This window comes from Neopsephotus bourkii, unplaced genomic scaffold (assembly GCF_033783945.1).
Source record: "Neopsephotus bourkii isolate Nb327-2 ecotype Australia unplaced genomic scaffold, CSIRO-AGI_Nbou_v1 NB_994, whole genome shotgun sequence".
Taxonomy (NCBI): Eukaryota; Metazoa; Chordata; class Aves; order Psittaciformes; family Psittacidae; genus Neopsephotus; species Neopsephotus bourkii.
The window spans coordinates 4,273,122-4,287,316 of record NW_026901486.1 but is presented as its reverse complement, the minus strand read 5'-3'; the positions used below and the strand labels follow the sequence as shown (position 1 = coordinate 4,287,316).

Here is a 14,195-nt window from a genome sequence, read left to right as displayed (position 1 = left end):
TTGCATTACCCTTGTCTGTTTAACAGAGACCTCTACTCAGGTAAGGATGGAATAGCAGAAAGCAATATAGCGACGAGCTTCTGGTAGGATAAAAGCAAAAAGCGTAAGGAACTGGCAAACTGCCTGGCTGTATTTTGAACGGTAACTCTTCCATAGCTGTATGCAAGGGTGGGAATAATTTTAACAGGAAAAAACAATAAAACATTCAGACCTCTCTTAGTAACGCAAAAAGGGGAAAGAAATGCATTAGTTGCTTCCTTTCTGATATAGGCTGCTGGTCTAATTTAAAGCCAGTCCTAAATTTAACATTATAACCAGGGACATTACAAGACGTAGCCTGGACAATAAAAAAAGCTGTCTATACATGTACAATTTATTCTCAAAGAAAAACAGTTTGGATTTGCAGAACCTGCCGCTCTTTAATTCTTCAGAACTCTGAACCCATGACATATTCCTCAACATCCCAGTGGAGTCTGTCCTGAGAAAAATAAGTACTCATATATAAATGGGATGATATTGTCTGTGAGTGAGTTTCTTCCTGCAGGTTGGGCAAGAGTTGGCATTCCTTAGGGAATCACGGAGACACTGACTGCAGAAGACATGGCCACATTTAGTTGACACAATCAGTCGTCCGCTTTGCACAATCTGGAAGAAAAGAAAGCACCAGAGGAATTTGGTGTGAAGAATTCTGCTTTGCTGCTCTATTGGTACCAGGCAGAGAGGACTTGGGTGCCTGGAATCAGTACATGGCTGATTAAAGGAACCCAAAGGTCTTTCAGTGCCACCTGGGGAAGTGTTTCTGGCACTACGCTCACCACCAAGAAATGACTTTGACTTCCAAGCCACTCTGACCTTCCCAGCGAGGTCTGCACCTCAAGCCAGCTGTCTGCAGCACCCAGCAGCATCCCACAGCACCCAGCACAGATGCTCAGCTCACCAGGCACCCTGGTCTCCCTCTGACAAAAAAGAAGCCGTGGCAAGATGCGGATCCTTACCTCTGAGTAGAAATCCATGCAAATTGGACAGCTAACGGTACCAGACGGCCTTGTGGTAGAGAGAACAAAAGCAGAAAGAACACATGTCCGTTAATGTCACCGTGCATTGAGGGTCACTGCTACCTAAAATGCCTTGTCATCACCCGACTGCACAGACCGGCCATGGTGCATACCATCTGAAGGTCCCTGCACATCTTTCACTCTCTCCATTTGTTGCATGGAATAAGCAGTTAGGGTGCCCCCTCCCTAAAGGAAACTGGGTCTTGCTTCTCCTGAGGAGGACAATGCAGACAGTCTGCCTGCTCTACCCTTACAAGGAACAGCAGTCTGTAGTACAGCAGAGCACACGGGTGGCAGCACTGATCTTCAACAGCTCAGAAATAAAGAGTTTTCTGACAAAAGCATCTACCTGTCCTTTGGAAAGCATTCATTCCGAGAATTGCTTCCTTATCAAATCTGTCATTATAGGAAGCTGTCCTGGGTTTAGCAGTGGCAGTCATTTTTCTCTTTCTTGGTAGCTGGTGCAGTGCTGTGTTTTGACTTCCGGGCTGGGAACAAAGCTGATAAAAATGATGTTTTGGTATGGCCAAGGCCTTTGTGAGCCTCATGCTCTGCCAGGGAGGAGGGGAAGCCGGGAGGAAGCAGAGACAGGACACCTGACCCAAACGGACCAAAGAAGTATTCCATACCACAGCACGTCATGCCCAGGATGTAACTGAGAGGGACCCGGAAGGGTGAGGTGGACGGCAGGGTTGGAGGAGGTATCGGTCGGTGCTTGATCGGGCTGGGGGGGCAAGTTATCGGTCGCCTGGTGATGGGGTGTTGTATTCTCTTCCCTTGTTATTTCCTTTATCATTACTATTATTGGTGGTAGCAGTAGTGATTTGTGTTATACCTTAGTTACTAAACTGTTCTTATCTCAACCCGTGGGACTTGCATTATTTCTGATTCTGCTCTCCGTCCCTCTGGGAGTAGGGGGAGGGCAAGAAGGAGGGGGGAGTAAGTGCACAAGCTGTCTGGCATTGGTTAAACCACGACAGAAGCATATATTCAGATATTCTGCATTGTCTTTCAGATCTTACAAGCATTTCATGTATGTAAGATTACTTGAATTAACAAACAGAACAAAACCCTGTGTTAGGTTTTGGTTTTTTTTCTATTGTAAGTAATGTAATTACATTTTAGGTTTGAATTTTTCACGTGTTAATAAAGCAGAACCCAAAAGCTTGGAAAAATACCTGCTTCTACGGTAGATCCCTATTTATGCTTTAGAAAACTAAGCTACCAGTCACATACACATCATTATTTTAATAATCTCTGACTTAAAAATTTATAAATGCACCAGTACAATGCACTATGTTTTATGACATTTATGAATTTGTTCAGTTGTTCATTAATTCATGTACTCTTACATACATGAAATGCCTGACATCAAAAATTTTCATACCCAATTTCTCTCCTTCATTGCCTGTCAGTAAAAGCTCTAAGTACACTAGTTTATTAAAATCTTTATTCCCTCCCCTAACAGTTGAAAAAGTAAAGGCCATGTCTGGATCACAGTTTTCATGTTCTTCATATTCCCTAGTCAAATGGTCACCTGATTTCATTTAATTAGCCCAATACATGCATCCTTCTGAACATAATGCAGTGCTCCTATGGCAGTTTACTGTTGAATAGTGTCCTTCTTATGGCTGCTATCCTTAACAGTGAGATCTCCACCTTACATACAAACGTATCAGAGCATCATGACATACATGAGACAGAACAAAACGTGCCTGTAACAGCATTATGTCCACAACTGCCTTGCAATTATACCTTCGAAGAATGGCTACTGCCCTGAGAGAAAAAGGCAGTTAACTGTCAGAGTGTGTAAAAAAAAAAAAAAGTGAATAATAGTTTTTACTGAAATTTGCCATGCTGCTTCCTAATGGTTTCATGATAACAAGCCTCATCAACACCAACGAAAATATTTCTATATCTAGCATCACTACTAGCGCTTTGCATGAAAAGTAAATGCAATACATTATGAGCCATGGCTTATGACCAACCCCTTCCCTGCTATATCCCCACACTCATCTTTAAGGTTGTATGCAAAGTTGCCATCTATCTCAGGCTGGCTTTTTATCCTGAAGTGCAAATGGCATCATTTGGTCACCATGCAATATGTGATGAGAAAAAAAAAAAAAAGTTTCCTCACTGACAGAAGGAATTAACTGGAATAAGGCAAGACTTCCAAGGTAAGCCAGGCAACAGCAATGTAACTTAGTCCTGGATGCATAAAAAAAAGCAAAATTCCATGTTTGGGTAGGTCATAAAGCATACATACTTTGAACTTGCAGTTTCATCTTCCAGTGGCCTCAATTCTCGAGACAGTTTATGTGTCACATACACATCATTGTCTCTTGTTTCATCTTCATCATCGCTACTTAATACACAGCTGTCTGACTGTCGCTGGCTTCTGAGTCTCAGATTTCTCCTTTGTCCTTGATTCTCTGTAATTTAATTTTATTAAGTTAGACACAGCATAAAATACATAGCCCTGGAGCTATACACGAAATGCATTATTAAAACCAGTCTGTAACGGTTCACATTTTAAATTGACCATACTCAGCTGGCTGAAAAACTTACTAGTTTCCTAAATACTAAGGTGGAACACCTCCGAACATTGTAAATATTCTGCTGCATATCAACATAAAAAATTTGCTCTATTCACAAACTGCTGAACCATGACCATGATACTTGGTGTCATAAGTTTCATTCAGTTACACTACCTGTGAAGAGATCTCCCCCATAAAGGGAAGCTCCCTCTCTTCTTTCTTACTAACAGAGAATGCTACTATACTATGTTGAGAAATTCAGAGAAGACTGAAGTTAAGCCTCCACGTTGCATGGCACAGGAGCACATATACAACAAAAAGGCCTGGTGAAACACAAGCATGCCTGGTTCAGAAAGCTTCAGAAGATATGGGAGAGATGCCTGCATCTAAATATTCAAGTTATAGAGCTTCTGTGGCTCCTCACTGCTCTATCCAGGTATGATTATAAACTGTTCCTCTCTTTGCCAAAGCTCTATAAATAAAGGCAGTTTCTGTAAAATTAATCTTTTTTAGATCAGTACTTGGAAATTAGAATAATGTATTAAGCAGCGTTTTTTCATCATCTTCCTCCTTTGTCAAGAAAACTTGATAATGGAATTATACTGCCCAAGATAAAAGAAGGTAAGGTGTTTTTTTTATTCCCTGGTCTGGAACATCCAAAGGATAAAGAACTGCTTTACTTTTTAGCAGTCAGAAACCATATGTAATAATTATTTCTGTGACTCCAGTTACATGTAAAAATAATTAAGCACCAACTAAGCAATCAAAATTACACAATTTGCCATAAAATTACAAGTTCCTTCCTGCACAAGTATTCAAGTGTAAAGGATACTTATTTACACCTGTAACTATTGTAACACCTAAATTAGCAAAAAAAAAAGAACCAAACCAAAAACCCCCCAAAACTACACTTCTTAATAAATTTGAGGCATGTTACACCAGATAATGAAGTTAAGTACTACGACCATCAGTAACTTCCTTCTTAACTTCCTTCTTCACAATAAAAGCTAAGAAAAACTTTCAACATTTTCTTATTCAAAGCAAATATGCCAGTGATGATTCAGAATATTATCAGCCCTGGCCTTAAAGAACTTCTGTACCTGGAAAACAACAAAACATATTTTCAGTAGCCTTGATGGATTTTATTTCAGATACTCTCTACAAGCTTTGTCAGTGACTATTAAGCACAGACTGGATCCATTCACATGATGATTTAGCACTGTCTCTTGCCTTTTGGAAAAGACAGTTTCAATCCATGCTGCTCAAGTTCATTGGAAAACACACACAAAAATTGACTTTAGAACAATGTCAACTCACCTTCAACAATCTTGCATCAAAAGATACGGGAAGGAAGAGAAAAGAACACAATTAGATTTTGGTGTGCACTCCTACTACTATATATAAACACCAGCTAGGCTATGCAATGACAACAAAAGCTAAGAATGGTAGGATATCACTCCCTCATTTTGATGAAGAATATTAATGGTAGTAGTACATTAGCTGCTGCTCTGAAAACAGAGGGTGCTTCTGCACACAGTGCCATAAGGAGACAAAAAAGGAGGCACTTTATGAAGCACCAGAGCCCTCCTCCCTGCTCCCCAGTTTCAGTATCCCCTAATTGGATTTAGACTGGAGAAGACTCTTTCCCTCTTCTGTCCCCCCACCCCCAAAAGGCCAATCCAGGCATGCTATCCACAAATAGTTCATATTAGATTAACAGCTGCTGAAGAGAAAAACCCAAACCCATTGACCATTTTGATGAGGATTATGTTGTAAAGTTTGAGGCCTTTACTTTGCAAAGGCTCCGGAAAAATTCCAGCAGCAGATACCCCTCCATGTGATTCCTGCTGCTTGCTTCTGGTTTGCAAAGCAGTAGTGGCATCCCAAACCTGAAGTTATAAACTGCACTGTGGACTGGATCAAATGTATTCTAGCTTTAAACACAGAAATAAGAAAGGAAGTGGCTTTTCTTTAAACCTTCTTGGAGTAATAAACTGGTTTGCAGCACAGTAACCTACAGTTGCAGTTGGCATACGTGTGACAAAGAGAAACTTAAACTAACGCTGCAGCTAAACACTTCATGTTTGTAAAGCCACAGACTTATCTCCTTAGCTTTTTATTTAAATCACTGGCCCATATCTTTGATTGTCTATCAGAGCTTCAACTTTAAATTGCATTTCCTTATGTTAAATTACCCATCACTGGTATGTTCTGCCCAGGTTCTGAAGCAAAAATCTGTGTTTGATTACCCTTCCAGTATTTCCAAGTGCACCTCCAGAGCAGCTTCTGTGTTAACCTATAATAAGTGGCTTTCATGCACTGACAAAGTCAACTTCGACCTTAAAATTTGTCCTTAAATTCTGATTCTGCCAGGAAGCACAATACAAACCCAGTCTGCCTACAAGATTTAGGTAAGCATCATTCACTACTTACCACAACAGAATCATTGTGAGTGAGATCAACAACTACAGGATCAGAAGATTCACATGTGAGGTCTACTACTTCTTCACCAGCTTAAAAACAGAACATTAAAAGCAATATCAGAGATCGCAGAGGAATAAGACTGCCTGCTGCTTCATAACAGTCTGAGGTATAATTCAACCTTGCCCTATTCCTCTTCTCTTCCTAAACATGTTCAAGATTTCAGTCAAACTGTGCCCTCATGAGCCCTCAGTGTTACTACCAGTCTTCTGCAAGTTGCAGTGCAAGAGGAACAGTATCTGAACAACTCATACAATTCTATTGTGCAGTAACAGCTTGCAGAAGGCAGATTATCTAACATCTCACACAGAAGAATGTTTATCACACAGTAGAAAACATGAATAGTATAGGATATAATAACTACAGTACCATGCTGTACAAGTTCCTCTCTCATGTCTCGTCCAAACTTTCAGTCAAATGCATCGCAAAGCTCCATGTAATAACCAGGAGACCAATAGTTAATGTTAATCTTTCCTAGGATTTCAGAACACAGTAAAATTCCATTTAAGAAGTCAACGAGACTTTTTAGTTTCTGATACTTTTTCTAGGCTTTTTGACCAGAAGCTGCTTCTCCCTTGAGGGACAAGGTGCAACTAATGACAACAGATATTGATAGGTATGCAGCAACAGATTATTCATCTAATGTAGGACAATGTGGATCACACAGAATAAAACAGGAATTCCATAGAATCTAATCATTTTATAGTACCATGCCACAAGTCTTCATTTGAGGAATGGGACACCACTGATGACAACAAAGACTTGATTACCTCTCTAAAAGTTGGGAGTTCCCTAACTGAGTTTGAGCAGCACTTGCGCATGTTTCTTACATAACTCATCTATCAGGAGTGGAGAATGTACTGCGTCTCAGCAACAAACTCAAGTCACTTGTCCGTATGCTTGTTGTTTGTAGATTCCATGGAATCACAGAACAGTTAGGGTTGAAAGGACCTTAAAATCATCCAGTTCCAGCCCCCTGCCATGGGCACTAGACACTTCGTAGAACTGAAGGTTTCCCTTTGCCACCAAGAAGGGGCCTAGCAACTGGCAGAAAAACAGGTCAAGTGGGACCCCAAGCCCCCAGAAGCTTTTTAGCATCTAATCAACTGCAAAAGAAAGCTTACCACTTTCTTCAAGCTCTATTGGCTCTGCTTCTGAAGCCATTTCTGCTGTAGAAGCCATTAGCCTGTTTCGCTTCCGAATTTGCCTGGAATTAACTGCTCCTCCACGGCGCTTGCGTTGACCCTAAGAGAGAACAAAGCCAGAGAATTGGAGTCATTCCCACGTGACCCTCATCTCTGAAGCACCAATGAAAGTGCACAAGGACACACAAAACCCTCCCTAGAAAGGCTGTCATACGCATCGACTGCCAGGATGGGTCACTCCTACCTGAACACCCTGCAGCAAGGAAAAGACATCACCCCAGACCTCTTACCACTTAGGTCACAAAGACAAAACATCTTGTGAGCATTTGTAAAAGAGAAAGACTAGTTCACAGTTGTGCCTGGTTTCTGCTACACTCTAAGCATTTCTGACCTACTGATAGCTTCTAGAGTTAAATACTGAAGTATAACAGAAATTTCAGTTACATGAGGTTTTCATAGGCTTGTGATCCTGTGCTTTTACTACAAACTCTTTCAAAGCATTTCTGGAGGTTACCAGCAACAACTCATTCCAAGAACCAGGTTTGCATACAGTACTAAAATACTTACTGAGCTCATGGCCTTTCTCAGTTGAAAAGCCAGAGCAAGGAAGAAGTTCAAGTACAAAAAAAGAATTGGAAGGAAGTGACAACTATCAATTCCTTTTACTCCTTCAAGTAGCACTGTTCAAAAGTGCAGAACGTTCACTGCCCGAGAATAATGTTCTTCCAAACCTATAAGAAAAGAAGAGAGAAGATTACCTATCTGTAATGCTTGTCCTCGTCAATACAGTCTTCTCTCCAAGGTTCCCATTCCTGACTCACCACTATCTGTCCAAAGCTAGAGGGAATGCCTCAGATTTGGTAACTGAGCCTCAGACCCTGCAGCTGGGCCTGAATTCTCTAGCATTTTTACCCATTTCCTAAACTAAACAGTAGAATAAGCTAGTTTATTAGCAAACTAGAAAAATACTGAGGAATCCCAATTTACTTTAAAAGCAACCGATTAAAGCAGTGTTTGTGTGTGGGCAGGAATCACTGGGAATTGCATCAAACATATCCATCTTCAGAAAGCAAAAAATTTCAGATAAGCAGTTCTGTTCTACCACCCATCGTCATACTCCTACAGGTGACAGCTGAACACTTCGAGAGGTGTGGAAAGCAAGTGGAGCAAAGAAATTTCAGTTTAGAAATACTCAATGATCTGCAAGAGAACACAAGATTACACTACACTGTGGTTAACTGTACGTGTGTGCACCCGTCTCCATCACACAGTGAACTGCTAGGCAGGAAGAGGTGAAGAGTATAAAATCAGTTAGGAGTAGCTGATGTAGTACTGCAATTCACATCTTTGCTCATGGTACAATTATTACGTGAACAATACGCAACGCGGAGGCGCAGAGCAGACATAGTGCAGGGTTCAGGTAAAAAAACCCAATTATGTTAAACAAGCACTGCAGAATCGTCTTCACAATATTGACCATCATCATGCTGAAAAGACCAGCACATACACTATTAAACTATTCTTAGATTAGGAATCACTGAGACCATGCAGTGGGATAGAATGGAACTGGTACTCAGTCGCTACTTTGAGTTAAAGGAAGCCTGACTGATTCCTCCCCCCCCCCAGACTTTCTCTCTGTGCTTCTTAAATCACTTACTTAAAAGACCCATTATCACTGAACTGTGACATTATCAAAACAGAATCCTTACACTAAATTTGGTACTTTTACTAAGCTCAAAGATACACTTAGGCACAGTTTTAAGCAATACAATATGCCATTTGAGTTCTTTTTCCTCCTATTTTTTAATTTCAAAACTATCACTGGATTGCAAAAGCTGTAAGCAGGTGAACCTGCTTTTTAGACTTGGACCATTTGCTGTATGCTAGATGTAATACCCAGTGAGCCCACAGGCAGATTCTGGTCACAGTGCATGAAATTTTGAGAACTGTTACACTTAACAGTCTCTCCCAATATGAGCCTAATTGATTTTGACAGTTTTAAGATGGGTTTTTTTTTAAATCTAACCTTCTATGCATAGCTTTTCTACAGAGTTTTTCTTGCAGATCTAAGTAACAACCTTATGTTCTCACCTGGGATGCTGAAGACTAAGGCTCCGAATTTGCTACCAGAGAAAGCTGTGAAATGACTTTCAGACTGCTTCCTCAATTCAGGACTCACCTACACAACCATTTTCTTAACATTCTGAGTCCAGGTAATGCAAGTCCTCTTGCACACTTCACCCCACTATTCTTAAGGTCTACATTTCATTTCACCATTCTTGGGAAGATCCTATTTTACTCACTTCACTGAATTTTTGGAATAGGGAACAAGAATGTTTAAGCCAAGACCATACCTAATTTTCTGTTCATACAAATCCAACTAGAGGCACTGTTCTATAAGTGCACTTCCTAGGTGCTCTAGAAGTTCCTCACTCCATACAATTGTTATTCATATGTTTGGAACATTTTGGAGACAAGGCAAAGAATATGAAGCAAGGAGGACACACAGCAAGTGAGAGAATCTTGCCTAAACCTAGCTCATTGGCTCTTTCAAGCTAGTTGTTCAAAACCAAACTAACATCTTCTAACAGCTAGAAAACTGAAACTGAAACCAAGTTCTGCAAAGCAGTTTTCTACACAGCAGGAGAGTGAACAAGACTGAGAAATATCTGAGGTATACCAAGAAGTTGTGCCATTGGTCTTTCTAAGTTTATTTCATCAAGAAAGCCAGGAGACAATTTTCCTCGATTCTCCTCAAATATGGATCTGGGGAAAAAAAAAAAATATACTTGGAGACTAAAAAGCTGGGAAATGTTGGTTGGTACACACATCTGAGAAGGATAAAGAAATAAACTTTATATCAGTTGATAGACATGTTACTAAATAGAACCTTTGAGAGCAATCTGAAATACTGATGTATCTACACGGCTGAATACCCATGTCTGATGCATTCACAGACAGCACAGGTTTAGATGCAAAGCATCCAGGTTTCATGAGACCTGGTGCTTTTCAGATTTCACACTGCATACAACCCAGTGCAGTGGTATGCTAACAAAATATCTTTAGAAAGGGTTAAAAATATGTCAGGAGAGAACACTTGGGATGACTCCAAACATCAAATGTTGCACAGCTTCTCTTTGTCCACAAGTTGCTTAAGTGCCAAAGAAGAGCCATCACGGAAGAAAAAACCTAACAGATTATTTACATGTCTCAGAGGATCTATTATCAGATCTCAAAGGCAACACAGAACAGAGGCATTTCTTGAACTAAGTGATAGAGAGCACCACTGCTATTTAGACGGCTTAATTTTCAGAATCTTAGAACACTGGCAGTAGGCATTCTTTATACTCAACACTGAGATTATATGCAAGATACAAATATTTTAACTGCTAATGGCTCAAATCGTACTTCAGAAGCTTCTGTAAAAGAAGAAAGTTGAGAATGGATAATCATAGGAAAGCTCACCACTGTAAAACCACCTCAAAATAAATCATAGGCAGGTTCATTAGTGTCAAGACGACTCAACTCAGGAGAGACATGTTTACAGAGAAAATCAGACTGCTGGAATTTAAGAGTCTCATGAACCAGCAACACTTCTATCTTGTAAAGAACAAAACTTTCCTGTGGGGCTGTAGATTTCCACATGCTACTGGCTTAACTATAAGTTAATGACCCAAAGTGTTAGAACGGACAGTAATAATAAAGCAAAGTTGAATTTCTTGAGCACAACACAGATCAAGATAGTAGTGTTAAGAATGAAGGTAAACAGACAAGTTCAGAGTTTTGCACATTTAGAGATGTACTCATCAAGAAGAATTCCTTCAAGATTTTCAAAACCTCTGCACCACTCTACCTAATAATAGGATTTGTTATACAGGACTGGTAGCCCAGATTAAATACGGTGTACATGCTCCTCCTTCAGCAATCACAAGACTGTCAAGACTGGACAATGTATATAGATTTACTGCATCAATCTCCCCCTCCTCAACCCATAAGCATCAAATAACTTCAGCTGAAGCTTTGAGTTCATCTATTCCACTGTAGCAAGATGCATTCAGACATCAATTCAAAATTCTAGAATTAAAAGTTTTAAAAGACTCTCTTTTTAATGTGAGAACTTAGCAGATCAAGTCGGCAAGCCAATAAATACTCTAAACTTTTATGGACCTTCCATTGCACCAATGCAGGATGATAGAGTACCAGGAAAAACACTTCCTCCTTCCTCTCATACGCAAAGCTCTGCATAGGCAGTTACTGTCCCTAACACTGAGCTCTCCCAAGGGAGACAGGGACACCTTCCACTATACCAGGTTGTTCTAGGTCCCATCCAAGCTGGCCTTGAACACTCTCAGGGATGGGGCAGCCACAGCTTCTCTGGGCAACTTGTGCCAGTGCCTCACCTTTCTCAGAGTGAAGAATTTCTTGCTTATATTTAATTTAAATATACCTCTGTCAGTTTAAAGCCATTCCCCCTTGTCCCACTACTCATGTCCTTGTCAAAAGTCCCTCTCTGGCTTTCCTGTAGGCCCCTTTAGGCACCAGAAGCTGCTCCAAGGTCTCTTCAGAGCCTTCTCATCTCCAGGATACAAGTGTATATTGGTGGGTCATGTTGACCTTGTGGTCAACCAACACCCCCATGCCTCTCCTCCAGGCTACTCATGTCTCACTAACACAAATGAGACTCTATGCCATATTCATCCTAAACATTACAAATACACTGAAGTAATTGCTCGAAGAAAGCAGTAAGCCTAAATGTTTTGTGTGTGCAAGGCACAGGTAACAAAGAACAGTAGAAACTGCACTTGATATGTTACAACTTTAAGACTGCTTCTCATTTCTACTATTTTTTAGACCTCTCTCTGCACTCTTAAAAATAGGAAACACAATATTAGATGCAGCAGGTATAAAAAAATTTCTGTGGTCAGAACATGTGTGTACCAATCAAAGCGCTAATCTTAATTTTTTTATCATCACAGGGAGCAATAATCTCCCATTTTACTCTTCAAAATTTTCCTATCACGTGTATTTCCACTACCTTTAAAGGCATTTTCCTTTTTTTCAGGGGAACTACAGTAACTTTACTGAAAACAGAACCCGAGTCGACTACATTTTATCCAAACTAGGTCAAACAGTCCCATCCTACAAAAGCCTGGTAAGAAGCACTATAAAGAGGAAAGATATCAAAAAGATAATACTACCCTGCCTGCTCTAAACAGTCAGCTGCATCTACAGACAAGAAGCCCAAGTTTAAACAAAGAAGCTAACAAAACACCCACAGAATGAAACACACCAAAACTTTTTGTTGGGCAATGCCCTGTTTCAGAAACAACAAAACCAGGTGGAGACTGGCCAGAAGAAAGGCTCCTTGCTGCTCCATGTGTATTAGTTTCTCCGAGAGATCCTACAGCTTACTTTCAGTAGTCCCAAAATCAGAAGAAAGGAAAAAGAAGTTGAGTGCCTAAACACCCTGTAACGGAAGTGTAGGGGGACGCTGAAGTAGGAGAGCAGCATTCCCTCCACACTCCTGCTGTCACACAGAATGGAAGACAGACTAACCCCCCCCCTGCAGCTGCACCCACTGAGCCACTCCTGTGCCTCCAGAGGAACGCCAGCGGCACTTGTCTCCTTCAGCCACTGCAGGACACGCTCCGAACTGCCCTCGCAGTAAATGCAGTTTACGACCCAGCGAGCACAAGAGGCTAGCGCAGCCTGTCCCTGTTCACAGGGACCGGCCAGTCTGCAACGGACCACGGAGCAGGAAGCGGCCGCAGGCCTCGCCGTCCCCCGACCTCAGAGCTGCTCAGGGCTGGGCAGTGGCATTCGCAGGCCGCGGAGCTTCCCGGCGCGACAGAAATGCAAAAATACAAGTAACACACTGCCGGAGATTGGCGGGGAGGAACCAGACCCCGGGCTGCGGCGCCTCAGACGGAGCGAGGGCAGGCCGGGAGCAGTGTGGGGGGAGCCCCTCATGGCCGCCAGCGCCGTGGGCACGGCCGCGCCTGGGGAAAGAGGCTCAGTTCACCGCCTCCTCCCCGGAGAAAGAAGCAGCGCCATCCCGCCCCCCCCCCGCGCAGGGCCCAGCTCCGCGCACTGGCGGAAGAAGCTCGATCTCGCTCCTGGCTCCCCTCAGCGCCGGCCAACCCCTCCCCCATGGCGGCCGGGCGCGGCTCCCTTCCTCCGCTCCACTCCCCACCCCTTACCTGCCGCCCCTGGTACCCCAGAAGGACAAGGGGGTAGCGGGAACGCCGGTGCCGCTGCAGTGCGCTGGTACCACCCAAAGCACAGAACCCCTGGGCCTGCAGCACTCACCCTCAGCGCTCGGCCCGGCAGTGGTGTAGGGCAACACCCGCCCCCGCTCCCCCGCCATTGGGAGGAGTTGGATGCCGTGGCTCGCTGAGTGGTTGCCACGCACGTCAATCAGGAAGGGGAGGGAGCGCGGCTCTGCCTTTTATCCGGCCCCGGAGCTTGCTGGGAGTTGTAGTTTCTGGGTGGGTGGGGGCGGGGCGGGGCGGGAGCGCGGCCTGTGTGGCGGGTGGCAATCTTCTCAGGGAGGGGCGCCTGGCCTGAGGCGGGCTGGCCGCCATTGGGAGGACCGCGACGGCCCAGGGGTTAGTTCGTCCCTGACGGACCCTGAAAGGGGCGGCCGAGGCAGGATGGGGCTTTCGCAGTGTTCTACAGTGCTGATGTCCCGGGGCATGGGGTGTGAGTGAGCAAGCTTTTAGGTCCGTTCTCTTCTATCTCTCACACACTCCACCTTTTGGAAGTGTTTCCAAAGCACTGAGCAAAATTCATCAGTCATCAGCTTGGAAGATTGTGACCTGTTGCCTGTGTTATAATTAGTCCAGCTCCTCCATGTAACTCATTATAAACATTTAAGAGGTGTTTTGACACCCTCACCTCACCATCGAGAAGGGCTTTTTCCCCAGCTGCCTTAGGGCAAGGATCATCTTGGCCTTTGTGGATGTTCCTGCACTGTG

The 14,195-nt window shown here is 42.8% G+C and overlaps 1 protein-coding gene across 3 annotated transcripts; it reads right to left on the bottom strand.

Moving 5' to 3' along the window:
• Positions 1-393: 393 nt before the first annotated feature.
• On the bottom strand, positions 394-13,547 carry RNF4 (ring finger protein 4). 3 transcript variants are annotated; one of them, XM_061359841.1, is made up of 8 exons: positions 13,528-13,547; positions 7,786-7,949; positions 7,198-7,318; positions 6,026-6,105; positions 4,910-4,919; positions 3,322-3,487; positions 996-1,044; positions 394-645 (listed from the first exon to the last, which is right to left on the bottom strand). In XM_061359841.1, exons 2-8 carry the CDS (start codon positions 7,792-7,794, stop codon positions 496-498), a joined length of 585 nt encoding a protein of 194 aa, XP_061215825.1. In that variant the 5' UTR covers positions 7,795-7,949; positions 13,528-13,547; the 3' UTR covers positions 394-495. The 3 variants fall into 3 exon arrangements, with proteins under 3 accessions (XP_061215825.1, XP_061215824.1, XP_061215822.1); XM_061359840.1 differs by lacking the exon at positions 13,528-13,547 and adding an exon at positions 11,701-11,991; XM_061359838.1 differs by lacking the exon at positions 13,528-13,547 and having other exon boundaries at positions 7,786-8,440.
• Positions 13,548-14,195: the final 648 nt, after the last annotated feature.